Source organism: Psittacula echo, assembly GCF_963264785.1.
Source record: "Psittacula echo genome assembly, chromosome: 4".
Lineage (NCBI taxonomy): Eukaryota > Metazoa > Chordata > Aves > Psittaciformes > Psittacidae > Psittacula > Psittacula echo.
This window is the reverse complement of record NC_137738.1, coordinates 74,932,278-74,948,853: the sequence shown is the minus strand read 5'-3', so window position 1 is coordinate 74,948,853 and position 16,576 is coordinate 74,932,278. Positions and strand designations below refer to the sequence as shown.

The 16,576-nt window shown below is 37.5% G+C and overlaps 1 protein-coding gene across 7 annotated transcripts in view; it reads left to right on the top strand.

The window, feature by feature from the left end:
- Positions 1 to 16,576, top strand: part of MYO6 (myosin VI) — a gene marked incomplete at its 3' end in the record, with an annotated part of 76,242 nt that overhangs the window by 26,370 nt on the left and 33,296 nt on the right. For 6 of the 7 annotated variants that reach the window (XM_080616225.1, XM_080616224.1, XM_080616223.1 and 3 more), the window contains exons 10-15: positions 2,720 to 2,900; positions 5,292 to 5,436; positions 11,739 to 11,896; positions 12,848 to 12,939; positions 13,220 to 13,292; positions 15,708 to 15,835. In XM_080616225.1, the coding sequence (XP_080472351.1) occupies positions 2,720 to 2,900; positions 5,292 to 5,436; positions 11,739 to 11,896; positions 12,848 to 12,939; positions 13,220 to 13,292; positions 15,708 to 15,835 (777 nt within the window). Of the gene's footprint in view, positions 1 to 1,824; positions 1,834 to 2,719; positions 2,901 to 5,291; positions 5,437 to 11,738; positions 11,897 to 12,847; positions 12,940 to 13,219; positions 13,293 to 15,707; positions 15,836 to 16,576 lie in introns of all 7 variants that reach the window. The other variant, XM_080616226.1, reaches the window with a different exon arrangement.

Below are 16,576 nucleotides of genomic sequence, written 5' to 3'. Positions count from 1 at the left end.
ATTATTATCTAATGCAGCTAGAGTTGAAAATAATGATTACAGTTTTACAGTGTGGAACGAAATGTTCATTTTACACATCTTTATAAGTCTAAATGGGTATTGTCAAAGCTGGTATATTCAGAACTCTGGTTTTGGAGTTCAGTCCTAGCAATATATTTTAACAACTTAAAATCCCAAATGGAACAGATTATTCAATTATTTCATTTTCATTCTTATATTATTATAACACTTAATGATGCAGCTTGTCTTCCGTGCAAAACAAAAACCTATCCAAGACTTTGTAATTTTCCTTTTAAATCATGCCACTGCTAAGAAGGCCAGGTTGGACAGAGCCTTGGGCAACATGGTTTAGTGCGAGGTGTCCCTGCCTATGGCAGGGGTGTTGGAAATAGATGATCCTTTGGTCTTTTCCAACTGTAACTGTTCTATGATTCTATAAGCAATAGTTTTTTTGCAGAGCTATTTTTACTGTCTGGATTTTTGAAGTGATGCTCCAAACTGTTTTATAAAACAATGTAGCCTCCATTATAGACTTCCAGCATAAGTCTATACCCCTTCGCAGTACACTGCATTGTTTATTGTTTTTTGTTGTCCCTTGGCTGTGAACTGTTACTTACAGCAGAGCATGGCATTTCCTGAAAGAAAGTGTGAAACATTAAAAGATTTCTTTCCTCTTGCTCCATCTGTCTTTACATTTTGAAAAACTGGAATTACCAGAATTTGTATCTTTTAATCCTTTGAGCTTGTTCACATGAGGACACTAAAGAATTTGATCTGAATTAATAGTATATGTGAATTGGAAGTTGTTCAAACACTTCATTAAACTTCTGCTCTGTTCTCTAATGTAATTTTCATCTCTTCATACCTAAAGTATGAATTTCTGACTTGTATAGATGAAAGATACTTCAGATCTGAATCAAATCTGTACTTCTGATTCAGTAGCAGGGCAAGCTGCATGTACATGTAGAAAAATACAAAGATAGCTTTACTCAAGAGCTTCTCTTCCCCAACGACCATGCCATCTCTTTTACCTTTGAGAAATTGGGGTTGAGCTTGTATGTGGCTCACGCCTAGCTAGGAGACACGGCACAGCTCAAGTCAGTGTTGTAATGTCTGCTTCTGGATTTACAGGGTTTGTATGTTGTAACGCTGAGCATTTAATGCCGGTTTCTTTTGCCTGAATGTAGGCGTATTTCTATAATCAGGATTGGTGGAGAGTGACTTAACAGAAATGCTGATTTGATATTGCCATGAGGCACAAAGCTGGTAGATATTTATTTCTTGTCAAGCATATTGGCTGGGAAATTTTTGCCTCAGTTTACCTAATTTGCCTTAAATGAAGATTTGTAGTAAAGTTGATCATCTGTGTAGGCGTAAAATATCAATATTCACTTATTCTTGCTGCTGGAAGATGAACCTGTGCAATCTTCTGTTACTGATGTGATTTATAGGCGGGTGTTTTGTCATAAAATGTGTTCTGTAAAGGACTTGATTTGAAATAACTGTCTAAACTAAAACATACTGACAGAGTAATTCTGAAAATACGTTTTAGACATTAAGTAGTGGAACTACTATATGAGGCCATACTATATAATCCCTTCAAATTCACAGCCATGTGAATTTGAAGGCTCAATAAAGGATTAAATTCCAGTGATATTTAAACTTAGTCTAGCCACTGAAACACTTATATTGCATTGTTCAGGTTTTTAAATCAGAAATCTAGTATTTGCTCTGTCATATTATGAAAAATAATTGTTTATTTTAATAAAAGTAGCTGGAATAGTAAATTAATACTTAAAATTATTTTTGTGTTTTCCTTATCAGGAAGATGAGGTGATCATTTTACATAATTGAGATGTAGTTTAATTTTATTGATGTGTCTAAGTATTGTGTGAAGTGAATTTTTCAGATGCATGTGGTGTTTTCATGAAAATCGTGTTAGCTTATTTGACATTAGCAAGGCTTCTATTTAGTTAATGATCCTTTTTAGTTGAAAACCTTTTAAAGTAACTAAAAATGTAGCTCAGTCTGTGCATGTTCAGTTACTCTTGATTGCATGCAGATGTGTTACTAGCTACTATTTAAACCCATTAATAGTTAAAATGGCTTTTGATGTATTTAAATTGGGAAAATCAACAAAATGTTAAATTGGTGTTTTAAAAGTAGCTGGTATTCTCCTAACCCATAGAGCACTGCAAACAACTTTTCTGTTTCTTAATCACTAGCAAACATTTGCAAGTATATTTCCCTAAATAAGGCTGTTTAGGATAGGAGTAATTCTTCCAGTTCTTGTTTGTCCTATACTCCTTTCCCATGGCCTTTTAGACTTTCTGTCATACTATCACAAGGACATCAGTCTTCTTTCAACTGCTAGAGACTAGAAGCACTCCTTTGTATAAATGTTTAGATAGCTCCCTAGCTGGAGTCTTCCTTTCCACTGCTCACTATCCTGTATTCCCATCCTTAGATGTAACATTCTCCAACTTCTGCTTTCTGAAGATAGTTTGAAGTTTTCTTCTTTGAAGTTTGAAGGTCATGCTTCAAACTGCTGACAAATTAAAACAAATCAGGGTTCTTGCAATGAAGAGCTCTAATATCTTTCTACTTAGTTTAGCATGCTTTTTCCTGATTTTTGTTATGTTTTTTTTCTTGACTGGTAATAATTGCATTTACTTTAAAATCGCTTACTGAATTTTTTGCTTATCTTGTTATTTTATAGTATCTCAAAGCAGGTTCCTTGAAGGATCCACTCTTAGATGATCATGGAGATTTCAACAGAATGTGCACAGCAATGAAAAAGATTGGACTGGATGATGCAGAAAAACTTGATCTTTTTAGAGTAGTGGCTGGTGTCCTTCACCTTGGAAATATTGATTTTGAGGAAGCTGGGAGCACTTCAGGTTAGAAAAAACAAATCAGTTTTCTGTAAAAATACTGAAAATGTCTCTTGTTTATAGATGATTCCCTTCCACGTGAATTACTGCTTTAGAAAGCTGCCTTGTGTTCACGGGTAATTTAGTCTTAATTCACTCCATTTTGAAGTCAGGTTTACGTGTTTATTTTCAAATTGTAATTCTTTACATGTTTTGAAAGCAAATACTCTCTCACTGAAATTGGTCAAGAAATTTTTCAGTGCGAAGTTTGATATAAAGATATGTTGGTATAAGCGTAACTGAGACTTAATAGTAGAATGTGCAGGAAAGCTGAGGAGAGGGAATGAGTATTTTTGAAACAGTTGTTCTTACCTTAGTACTGAATTCAGTGTCTCTAAGTTAAGAACTGCTGTTCATAGGTTCCTGAAAGACTGAAAAAACTCATGCTCTGGATATACTACAAATCTAACTATAGGAGAAAAGATATGTATGTAGATATTTATCTTCAAGATACACAGGTACAGTGAAATTGGTTCTTCTTACTCCTGCTTCAAGTATGTATAGCTGTTGCCAAACTTGTCAAAGTTGTCAGGAAGGGCATTTACAAAGTGTTTTTGAATGGTAAATTGAATATTAGCCTTACAGGTTCACAAGCTCCCACCCCCAAGCACAGTCACCACAGAACTGTACAGACACTCTGCTCAGAAGAGATCATAGGAGGTCTCTAGTCCAATTTTTCCTCAACAAAGTAGTGCCAATACAGAATTCAGACTGGTTAGTTCACAGAGAAGGGATGTCACAGAGAAGGTGAGGGTTGTTTTTTTGTTTGTTTGGGGGTTTTTTTTGTTTGTTGGTTTGGGTTTTTTCCCCACTTTGGTCAAATCAGAACCTTCCCAGTATCAGTTCATGATGTCTCCATCGTCATGAAGAGGACTGAAATAAACATGATTAATGTAACTGAATCTGGGAATACATTGGAGTAGAGAAGAGTTAGTGGCTTCACAGGGCTCAGCAGTAACCTGACAGGGAGCTCCCTGTTTGAGCTTTCTGTGATTTGGGATTTTGGGATTGACAAGGTGGGACAGAGTGAAGAGGGTGCAAATGTGAGTGCAGAGGGAGTTTCAGGAGACAAACAGAGGAGAGGAAGAACCACACACAGTGAGGAAAGTCAGGATTTAGAGAAGAGGAAGAGGACACCAGAAAACTTATTTTCTTTGAATTTGGAATTTCAGACCTTTTTCCCCTGGAATAAGTTACTGAACTTCTGAAATGTTCGTTGCAAATACAGGCTGTATTCTGCTCTCACATTATATGTGTACACACAGGGTGCACATTTAAACTGCTCCAGGCAGTTTATCTCTTAACAGAGACCCTCTGAAGTCCTGTTGCTGCTTCAAAAACCTGGGAAACACCAAAGAAAGGCTGTGTACTACAGGACAGATGGTGTTTCAGAGCTCCAAAATCAAGCCACAAAAGCTTCAGTCTTTTAAGGGCTCCTTTTACCTTTTCTGTTATTTTTTCTTAGTGTTGTTGTAGAGCTAAGGAATTCAGATAGTGTTTGATGAGTTTTTTATCCCTCTTGGTCTCTTTACTTACCTGTAGAAATAATTTTTACTGAGAACAACAGGAGATGTAATCGTGGCACATGTAATTAAGTGTTAGATTTTGCTGAAGTGTTTGAATGCTTCATTTAGAGTTATGAACCTGTAGTGGCTGGACGAGCTCTGGCGCTGAGGCTGTGGTGCCAGGCAGAAGATACCACACCTCCCAGCCGTTTACATGGGAAAATGTACATACCAGTATCTGAAAATGTAAGTGCTGGGAGTCTGCTGCACCAGGCACTTCTGTTGCAGTGCAAGGAAGTCTGGGGGATTGCAGGAACACCTAGATCCAGAAGTTTACATCGCTACAGTTAGTTGCTACATGTTAGCATTTGTAGTTCTTTCACTTACAAGCAAGTTAGCTTTTGAGCAGTTCATGCTTAGAGCAATATTCAAAAAATACAGAATTTCACACATAGTTTTGAGGGTTTTTTTTCTCCCCCCTTTTTTTTGGTAGCTTTTGTTTTGCCTTTTTTGTTGTTGTTTTGGGGTTTTTTTGTTATTTTGGTTTTGTTTTGGTGGTTCTTGGTTTTGAGAACTGGCTCTTCACATTTAATACATGAATTAATTTCCAGAGGCAATCTTTAATTCTTTCAAAGTTGATGTTACTTCTAGTCGCCATGGCAAGATCATCACCAGTTCAGTGTTTTTCCCTATAATTTCCCATTAAAACGGCCCAACTAGCAGCTGTTGAACTGACACTTGCGAGTAGCTTTTAAAACAGGCGAGCGCGCCAGGGCCTGCCCGCCGCGGGCAGCCCCTGGCGGAGGCGGTGTGCCGGCGGTGTACCGAAGCTCGGTTGTGCCGTTGCTCGCAGGGGGCTGCACGGTGGGGCCGCGGAGCGAGCCGGCGCTGGAGTGCTGCGCGGCGCTGCTGGGGCTCGACCGGGAGGACCTGCGCGGCAGCCTCACCACGCGCGTCATGCTCACCACGGCAGGGGGCGCCAAAGGAACGGTCATCAAGTGAGTCCTGCGCGCCGGCGGGCCGCGACGCCCCTCTCTCTCCTTTCTTGCGGCCCCGGGGTGGTGGAGAGGGGAGAACGGGGCGGGGGAGACGCGCCTCCTCAGGGATCTGCCCTGGTGTGCTCACGGGGGCCCTCGCAGCAAGTGAGGGAGGGGGCCGGGAGCCGCGGAACCGGCCAAGCTTCTCTCCGATCTGCCAGCCTCCGCGCCGCGCCCCAGCGCATCGGGATCTGGTTTGCCCCCTGGAACGGGGTTTGTCCGCTCCCTTACCCGCGGGAAAAACGGGCTCAGACTCCCCCTTGACAAGTATCAACCGAGTTGCAGTCAGCACAAGGGCAGCTGTTCATGTCGCTTACTTAGTGGTTTACACAAGTACAAAAATACAAACCCCATGGTACTGCAAAAATCAGTCTGCAGCAGATTTATATCCTTAGTCTCTTCAAAACGGAAACAACGTGCTATCCTTTTCCATCATGCAAATGATAATTTAGAGATGGCAAATTATTAACAGGGCTTTTTTTTTTTTTTCTTAATTATTTGTTTTTATTTTTTATTTTCCCCAAGCAGTTGATCCAAATGCACATTTTCAGATGCCTGGGCTTGCTCGTTTTGTTGTTGTTAGTTTATTGGAGCATTATCATAATTTTCGGTCAGAAGAGTGGCAGTTGTACGATGTCTGACTAAAATGCGTTTCATTTTCAAAAAAAAAAGAAGGGGTTTGAATAAGTTGCTATCACATTTGATAAAGTCTCTCACGTGCCAGTGAGTACGCTGTGTGGCCAAAGAAAGTGTAGCAGTCAGCCTGTTAAATCCATAGCTCACAGAGAAAATTAAATATGCTAGAAGATCTAACAGGTACACTGTGTCAAGGGTTGTTAATGCTGTGCCTGAAGTATTTCTGAAGATACTTGGATCCGTCTTTCTTGTAATAAAAATAGTGGAACAGGATGAATTTAAGGGAAAGGGGTTTTTGGGTTGGTTTTTTTTTTTTCTTTTTTTTTTTTTTTTCTGTAGCTGTTAAGAGTGCATCACTATTGAAGTAAATGTGACCTTAAAAAATTGTGATTGTCCTTTTCATTTTGTCAAGAAGCTATTATCAAAGTAACTGCCTAGGCACAGAATTAGGGTAGTGTTTTCTTTCTGTATGCGGAGATGTTTACTTTGTTTTAGTGAGAAATATCTAACTTCCACCACACGTTTTTCTTCTTGAGATTGATCCCACTAGCATGCAAGCTGTCAGGGATACCAGCTAAGCTGCATGCAGCTGAATTGTGTCTTTTAACATTTAGGTTTCTATGTTGTGTATTTTCTGGAGGTAAAGAAAACACTGCATCAAAAACTGAACTTGGGCTAAACAGTTTGGAGGGTGTTGAAAGTAATTGTCAATGTTTAGCTGAATGCATCAGTCTTTTAATAAAGAAACTGATTGGCATTCACTTCAGTTGTTGGAAGAATGCACAGGTACTTACTATTGACTGATGGAAACAATCATTGTTTTAGTGAATCAGAAATACAACTTTATGCATATTATACCAGAAGTTTAATATTTGAAAGCTAAAATTACCTGCATTAATGTGGAATATATAAATTCCTTGTGTATTTTATGTCATTTGAAATTTATTGTTATAATTTATATTTATGTCTTGTAATATGAAGTATTTGATAATATTTCATAAACTTGTAGACTGAAACAAAGTAATAGCTGATTGATCTATCCTTTGTATGTCACTGTGGCCAGTAAGGTGGCAGGTGTTAGTTAAGGCATGCTTAAGTTATGTCAGACTTCTGAGGCGAAAAGTGGACCTTTGAGAGCTTGAGAGCATCAGCATTTTTCGTTCCCAAGTGATGTAATGGATTTAAGTAATGAAGGTTTCCAGTGGTCAAGAACTCATTCTGTGCAGGAAAAGTAATCTTGAACTCTACCTAGTTCTAACCAATAATGATAAAATACAATAGCTTTAGTGGAAATACTGTTCAGTGCCTGCTTCCTAATCTGCAGGGTGCAACCGATCTTCCTGGCCAAAACTGGAGCACAGTAAGCCATCAGTGACAGTTTTAATATCATGGGTTTTTTTTTAGAGAACACAGAAGCTCTTCTGAATTAACTCATATTCAGGAGGCTGCAGGGGTGTAGGCAGTTGTTCCAGTAAGACATTATTACTGAATAGCTGATCTTTGAGGTGTACTTCTAGTAGAGCAAACTACAAAAGTAGCTTTTTGCTGGTCTGTTTATTTCTGTTTGAAAGAAGGGATGTTCAAGAGTTAGAACTTCATAGTGACTACCATGGGAAGAGTTATAATGCCAGGACAAATAGTAAGTAACGACTGGGGAGCGGTTATTCTGCCTTCAGTTAAAAGCTCAAGGTCTAGATCTCTTCATAATATATCCAATAATGCATTACTGGAAAGCGGTTATAAATTCCTCTTCTCCCCCTCAGTTATTAGAAATTGAGGACTCTTGGTCACTATCATCTTGCTGCTTTATTAACTGATACAGAAAGTTACAAGTGATTTTTGCCTTATAACAACCTTTAACATGTAGGAGGACGTGGGTCTTGCAGGTCAAAGTGCCTCCAGTGGCCAATATTTTCCAGGTTTTACTGTTTGCTCTCTTCCAGACCATGTCTAAATTGACCACAAAATCTTTGATATATTCATCCAGGATAAATTTTAGCAGTATTATAGACAACATTAGAGTAGAAAATTATATATTACACAGTACAGATGGTGCTCATATTAACACAGGGCAGTATGACAATTGCAGGTTTTGAAAGTTAGTAATGTTTTTTACCTAATTCAACTTGTGATCCACTTTCTCTGCCAGCTCACTGCTTACCTGATTATTCTTCATCTTGCATTTGCATTTTTGAATTCTCCTAAGTATACCATCACACACCTTTACCAAAATTTATCTTGTGGATTTTTTGATTGTGTTTTCAGTTTGTGAAAACAATTTTGTACGCTGATTTTGTTACTAAGATTTTCTGCTTTCTTAGTTCAGTATTATCAGACCATTTTTTGAAAATACCCTTACTTTCATATTCCTTTTAAGTGAAAGTGTTAATGGAAGCACAAGGAGGTTGAACAAATCGTATCCATGTCAGATTCAGATGGCACCCCACTGGAAATGCTCTCAGTGACCTGTTGACTCATCCTCTGAGAGCAGATTAGTTTTGTCTGTTGTACACATAACATAAAGTGTTTCTGTATAGTTTCCCTTTGAGAACATTTGATGGCACATAGCAAGCACTAAAGCAAAGGTTTTTCATAATATATGGGTTCCCTTTCACCACATCTCAAGTAACCCTGTCAAGGAAGGTTTCTTAAGAACAAATTCAATTTTTGATACAGCTTCAAATTCAGTTTGGATTAAGACTGTAAAGATTTTCCATTCAGCATATTTATCCTGAAGAGCCTGGGGCATTGCTAGCAGTGTACTGTTTCAAAAATGTGCAAACACAAGAAGCTATGTTCCTGTGGAAGTACTTTATTTTTCCCCAATGTTTTATTTTGTGGATGGCAAAAATTAATTCAGAGGACTCCTTCCACTATCTCAAAGGATTAATGCATTAAGCCTCTTTATCTAGCCTTTTCTACTTGTGCAGCTAAAAGCAAATACATGCTAACAAGTACACAAATATCTTTTTCTCGTGTGCCTTACTGCATGTACAAGGAAAGTGGATTGTAATGTTTTAGATGTTTATTAAAGAGCCACCAAGTTTTTCCACAGTAGCAATAGTTTCTAAGTTATTTGATTGCCATCAATATTAGGGTTTTGACAAGTACATTGTTTTATTTTGTTCCATCAACCCAAACAGCTACTCATTTCACTCTCTCTTTCTTAGGGACCTTTTGTGTGCAAGTAGATCATGTGAGTCCTAGCAGGTCACAGTGAATGAATAGCTCAGCTGAAATCACTGTGCTTAGAGTATAACAAAGGCTTTGTTCTGCTGGGCACAATGGAGCCAACAAGGAACAGTAGGAGGGTGATGTTAAATACTATCTCTTTGAATTTTATTAGATACTAATGTGCAGTGGACTGCCAGGGACACTTGACAGCTGCACTGTTTATCTGTCCCTGTTAGTCTCCCAGAAAGAGCGTAACGTTGGCTGATGCTTTTGCCATCCATGTAAAGTGTGTTTACATACAGAAATTACGTGTTAGTATTCAAAATCCAATACATCTCTTAGACTGTAAATGCACTGTACTACTCTTTTGCTCAGTTGACTTTCAAAAAGGACTTCATCATCATCCGTGGGGACTGCACGGAATTGCCCACAGGATAAATCTAGCCCATGAGAATGCTTTCCCCTAGGCTTCAGAGTCCTTGGATTGCTGGAAAACATGCTGAATAAATTAGTATGAAGACCAAACAAGTTGTGGGGTTTTTTTGGGGTGGGTTTTTTTTTGTTTTGGTTTGGTTTTGTTTTTATTGCAACCTTACCAAATAGCTCAGAATTTGGTAAAATTTCTTCCCTTTTCCTTACATGTAACTGATGAATGGAGAAGGTGAAATGGGGAAAGGAAAATGTATTTTTTTCCTGGTCAGACAAGAAACTGGAGGAGGAAAGAGATTCCTTTGTTAGTGTGCAGACCACAGGAAGGGAGGAGCTGAGTCGGGAGCAAGTTCATGAGAAGAAAGTTAGTCGTTCTGAATGTCACTTCTGTAATAGGACTGTTTTGTATTTCCTGGCCCAGTGCAATTTCAGCATTATTTTGTGATTCTGTACTTTCAGCTGTGCAAAATGCATTGCAGGGATACATTTACTTTCCATAGATTTCTGCTGCATACTATGAAAGTTTAACTTATTAACAATAAGGTTTCATGCAGCCTCTGGAGTCCTCCTTAATAATGGCAGAATTTGATATTTTTGAAGAACAGAGCTGTTTGATACATACATTCTCTAGAAGTATGACTGTTTGCTGTGTTGTTAGGAAAAAAAAAAGTCAATGGAAAGCATGAATGATTTTAGTGTATTGTATTATGTAATAGGCCTGCAGCTGACATGTGGGAATTAGCATTCTGATCTCTTAAACGTATCAGAATGGAATGTGATGGTACCTTCTTTCTATTTATAAGATAAGATTCCTGTCAGTACTTGTTGCCTTAAGATAAGTCAGGAGATACTTAGTGGAAGACAAGATTGTGTGTTAAGGCTAATTACTATCAAATGTAATGTAGCTGCAGGCGTCCTTAGTGAACAGAGTCTGGTTCCTTGACTTACACAAATCACAATAGAAAGTGATCTCCATCAGTCTCACGTTTCTGTATCAGAAGTACCATCCTTGAAAAAATAAAGAATAAATATGATTTTGTTTAGTGCTTGTGAATTCTGGGAAGTGAAGAAAATGATGCAGTATGGGTAAGCTGTTGTCATGGTTTAACCCCAGCTGACAGCTAAGCCCCACTCAGCTGCTCATTCATTTCTCCCCAGTGGGATGGAGGGGGGAGAGAATTGGAAGGGTGAAAGTGAGAAAACTTGTAGGGGTTGGGTGGCAGGTTTTTTTTGTTGTTTGGTGTGTGGGTTTGTTTTTTCCTTGTTTTTTTTGTTTGGTTGGTTGGTTTTGGTTTTTTGGGGTTTTTTTTTGTTTGTTTTTTGTTGACTGCTAAATTGGGATATAGACTTGTAATAAATAATCACAATGCAGAATAAAAGTTTATGAGTAAGAGAGAGAGAATAAATTATCATCTCTTAAAAGGCCTCTTTTTCCAGTCTTTAAAAAGAACCCTTATTTTGGAATTGCATCTAACTTTCACACTCCCTTATCTATGTTTTTTTAACATCTTGGTGATTAACTTACAGCCTTATAACCTTAGTTATAGCCCTTATGAAAGCACAGGGACAAAGATGTCAGAGCAAAATGGAACTACAGGTTTTATTGTAATGAAGCAACTCAGAAATAAATAGCTGAAGTGTTTTTTGTAGATGGAGCTGTATATACTTTAAATATCTTTCTCTGACAATTGTCAATATAGTTTCTAATTATCTAATAAACAAGTATGAAAACATCTGCATTTCATCTTTACTGAGGATAGTGAAACATTATTTTTTATGTCTGTAAGTAGGATAGTTAGTCTAACTTGGCAAGATTGTTTCCTGCCTAGGCCTACAGCTCAGGTTTTGTTTATCCTTTTTGGTTTTGTTGGTGTTTTTTGTTGTTGTTGGGTTTTTTGTTTGTTTGTTTTTCAATATATATATACAATAATTGGAAATATGTTTTTTAAGTTTAGGCACTAAGCTTGGTATTTCAGGTATTTTAAGGAATTCTGGAAAATAAGATCTGTATTTTTGGTTTTTAGGGTACCCTTGAAAGTGGAACAAGCAAACAACGCTCGTGATGCCTTGGCTAAAACAGTGTATAGTCATCTGTTTGACCATGTAGTGAATAGGGTAAACCAGTGTTTTCCGTTTGAGAGTTCTTCATTCTTCATTGGAGTTCTAGATATAGCTGGTTTTGGTAAGTATAAAAAAAAAAAAAATATTTCTTGTTGTCTTTTATTGCCACCAAAGATTCAGTGATAAATTCTGCAGTGGAGAATGGGAGTGCTTTTTTTGATGGTTGTAGGGGGGGATGAGTTCCAAGGACTTAAGAAAATATCAAGAGAGCAGTTAAAGCCTTGCTTTCCAGAGACACAAGAAAGTAGAGGAAGTCTAGAGCTTCTCCTGGTGACCTAATAACACTAACAAGCATTAGTGTGAAACTGAGCATCTTTGTAATGAGTGGTTTCAGATTCCTGTAATGTCTACATACACACAGATTTAGAAGGACTAATTTGAAACTGCGGCTAGCTAGTAGAATTAGGAAAGATATTGCATGTGTGTGCTGTTTCCCCATTCAGTCCTGAGAAGATCAGTGGATACTAACAGGCAAATGAAGTCTCCAAATTAAGATACAGTTTCCTGGAGGGTGGATAGTGCTGTTACAGATTTGGACTTTGGGCTTCTAGTTGCTCAAAGAAATGGTGGGCATTGGTCATTCCTGTAAAGCTTTTGTCCGGTTTTAGGGGCATGTTTTCAGATTAGGGTGTGCTCTCACCCTGCTAAGGTGGTCCATAAAGAATGAACCAACGTAACTTTGGTTTTCAGGTCTCTAGAGCTATGGTATGTTATGCCAGCCTGTTGTAGCATGGATGGGTGAGGATGTATTGGTACAGTTTTACTGTATGGTAGCATCTTGCTTTCGTTTGCTGCCAGATAAGACTGTTATTTGTCTTGGAAATATGATCTGTTGCAGTAGTTTTATATCTGTTTTATTCACAACTTGAAAATCTGTGAAAGCTTGTATTTTACTGAAAGAAAACAGATACTGATCTGAATACATCTTCAAGTATTAGTGCTGTGAAACTTCTGTTTAATATAAGTTCTTGGAACACTGGTTTATCATAGCAGTTTATTTTCTGTTTTTCAGAATACTTTGAACACAACAGTTTTGAGCAATTCTGTATTAACTACTGTAATGAAAAACTGCAGCAGTTTTTTAATGAAAGGATTCTGAAAGAGGTATGTTAAATTTAATGTTATATTTGAGGATTTTTTTTTTAAGTAGGGAGATACCTAAAGTAGCACTGCTTTCAGTATGACTGCACATTATGCTTAGATAAAAAAAAAATCAGTTGACAGCTTTCCTACTGTGTGACATCTAGTTGTGTCAGAAAAGCATATAGCTCTTTAAAAAGCAAGTCTTTTTTTCCTCTTCTTTTTTACCATTCATTAAAATGAAGCATCCATATGTTGAATGGTGCTTTATCTTTTCAATTACTTTATTTTTTTCCTTTCTTAGGAGCAAGAACTTTACCAAAAAGAGGGCCTGGGGGTTAATGAAGTGCGCTATGTAGATAATCAGGACTGTATAGGTATGTACTTCTTGAAATGTCAAGCTATTCATTAGTGTCATGGAGGAAGAAAGCTTCGAGCAGAAAAAAGCAAGATATATACATAGCACTAGTAACTTGATGCTTATAATGACTGTTGCAACCTTGTGAATTCTTCCAGCTTTGTATAACATTCTAGTTCTGGTTAGTAAGAGCCGTGTTGTTCTACAGCATGTGTTAACTGCAGCTAGGACTCATGAATTTCCTGTGCGTTTTCCTAGAAAACTAAGTGGAACCCCTAAATAGGGTAAATAAAGAAGTGTGTGAGGGTGTCTGGGGAAAAATATTGCGTGAATTTAGAAAAAAATCCTATCCCGTTCTCACCACCTTTTTTGAGCCAGTGGGCAAAAAAGCAAAATCCATTAGGCTGTATATGTTACTGCTGGTTTTAGGTTTCCGCAGACTGATGTATCAGAGGCTTAGGTGTTGTTGCTTCCCCCCCACCTCTTTTCTCTGCATTCAACTTGTGTTTTTCAAATTGGCGTATTATGAACAAAAGTTCATCTTGCTTTTGCATTAACAGTAACTACTTACGGTAACTAGTAAGACTTGGCTGAGCAGAGGATTCAGAGTGACAGAATTCAACATCTGTTGGAAAATGTCTTGCTCTTCTGAGGCCAGGATGGGGCTTTGAGCAACTTGGTCTAGTGGAAGGTGTCCCTGCCCATGGCAGCGGGGGTTGGAACTAGATGATCTTAAAAGGTCCCTTCCAACCCACATTATTCTGTGGTTCTATGATATGATTGTATGATCCCTTGCCACCCAAACCATTCTGTAGCTCTGCCGAAGAAGTGTTTGCTTTGTCAGATAGGACTGTAGAATCAGTAACTGTGACTTAACAAAAGATAACTATTGTAAAGTAAACCTCAAGCTGCTTTGTGAAGAAACAACAGGAAGGTATTTGGAGAAGGGAACAAAAGCATAGCAACAAAATAAGTGGCTTCTGTGAATACAAACCTTAGTCTCTTCTAGTGGTTTAATAGTGTGTATATGGCCCTGAGCCTGTTCCCGAAAAATGTTGTTACAGTTAAAAGACTTGTTCCCTGGTGACTATTGGAAGAAAAAGTCTCTCTCTGACTCCTAGTGGGGTCAGGTTGTAAAGCTCGCTGCCAAGTTGTTGCCGTTTCCTACCCTAGGAAAGGTTTGGGCAGTTTACCTGAGAATACAAGTAGAAGTGCCACAGCCATGACCCTTTGTACTATTCCAGCCAACATACGACACCCCACCACAGATTTGACACATTTCTTCATTATATAGCTTATTATTAAAAGTTAATAAATTACAGCTTAGATAAACCACACGTATGCCTTTTCTTCTCTTTTTGAGTAGTTTGGAAAAAAAGTATCTTCTACAGCCTTTTGAAGTGAGTGAGAAAGATAATGTTGGTTTATGTGTAAATATGCTTTTGTTTAAGATGTTGGACCAGGCTGGTAACAGCAGCGAAAATGTACAAATATTAACTGCCACAAAAGAAAAGGATATTACGTTGGTATGAAAAATTGCTTAACACTATGGACGAATCTTAGTAACAGTCATTAGTAAGTTAGAATGTGTTGGTTGATGGAATGGTAGTCATCTAGCTAAATTAGCTTATTCAGATTTTATGAGTATAAATTCTTTGAATCGAGGCTGTCTCTGTGTTTTATATATAGCCTCATACTGTTTAAAGTGAGAGTTCACAGGCATTGCTGCAGTACAAGTGTAAGTCATTTCTTCCTTTCCACAGAAGAAAACTGAGTGGTAAAAATTCCTCTTACAATAACAGTTTCATAGATAATACAAAAAAGTTTTAAAAGCTGCAAAATTCTTGTGTCTAATAGTTTTCAAGGGCATGAATTTTTATGTGAGCTTTCAAGGGCTTTTGTATATGTATGTGAAAAGTTACTTGTAAAAAGTTGAGAAGCCAGTACGGTATGCTAAAGTCTGATCTGCTTTTCTTAAAAGAAATGCATTTAATTTTTCTTCCTGGATCTTGTTGTGAGTGGGAGTATTTGCCTTGAAATGCTTATTGCTTTAGGATGTGGGATAACCAATTACCACATGAAGACCTGTAGTTATACCACACAACCATTAGAAACATTTAGGCACCTTTTGGGAGTTAGATGACGAAGTTAAACTTGAGACCAAGAGTGAAAACCAAACAATCCATGACTTATCTTTTTTTTCCCCAATTTTGCTTGTGTTAGACTTAGAACTTGGTATGTATAGGACACAGATTAAATCAACAATTCAGATATGTAGAATTAATTTGAAATTACTTTCTGTGCCTTGTGTTAACAGCTTTCTCTAGATACCTTTATACAGAAATGGATAAGTAGAATTTTAAATTTGTAATGTTCAGTTCTGATATGAGTTTATGTATTCAATTTTTGTAAATATATTTTGTTTTATTGATAGATTTGATTGAAGCAAAATTAATAGGTGTACTGGATATTTTGGATGAAGAAAATCGTCTTCCCCAACCAAGTGACCAGCATTTTACTTCAGTTGTGCACCAAAAACACAAGGACCATTTCAGGCTCTCTGTGGGTTTATTTTTGCTGTCTGTCTTGTTTTAATAAACCAGTTCTTGGAACAGTTGAGAGTAACACTTCCAAGTTAATGAAAAACTTTCCTAAGAAATATCATACCAAACAAGTCTGCACAATCCATATCCTTTTGTTAAAGACAAGTTTAGTTATTAGTTTGTTAAAAAGTTCACTGAAGGCTTAAGTCTTGCTTAAGTGGCAATTCTTATTTCCTGCTGAAACTAAAGCCATATTTTTCACTAATGCTTGGAGCTTATTAACATGTAATGCATGAAAGGGAAATAAAGCCACATTTTAATTTAGATTATTTCATATCTAATATGAACTATTTTGTTGTTCCTTTCAAAAATTGCTTGCTTTAGAGAATACGTGACTCACATGGAGTGTCTAGCTAGCACTTCAAAGATGAAAATAAGGAACAAACAAGCAAAACCTTTAACATACAGCACCTTATGGAGTAATCATACAAATTATTGCAATTTACATTACTTCTGTTGAAATGCAAAATAAAACCAAAACAAAACTCTGTTCCCTGCTGAAAAAAATGCAAGCAAAAGGAGCTAAATAAAATTGTCGTCCATTTATCTTTTGTTAAGTTCCCACTTAATAGATTGCTGTGCAACAAAACATTTTTGTCTGTATGTGTATGATCAGCTAGGTGGTTGTCTTCTAAAGTATAGCATCTAAACATATATTTTAAGCTTCTGTCTAATCCTGTTCATATGACAAGGCTGTGAA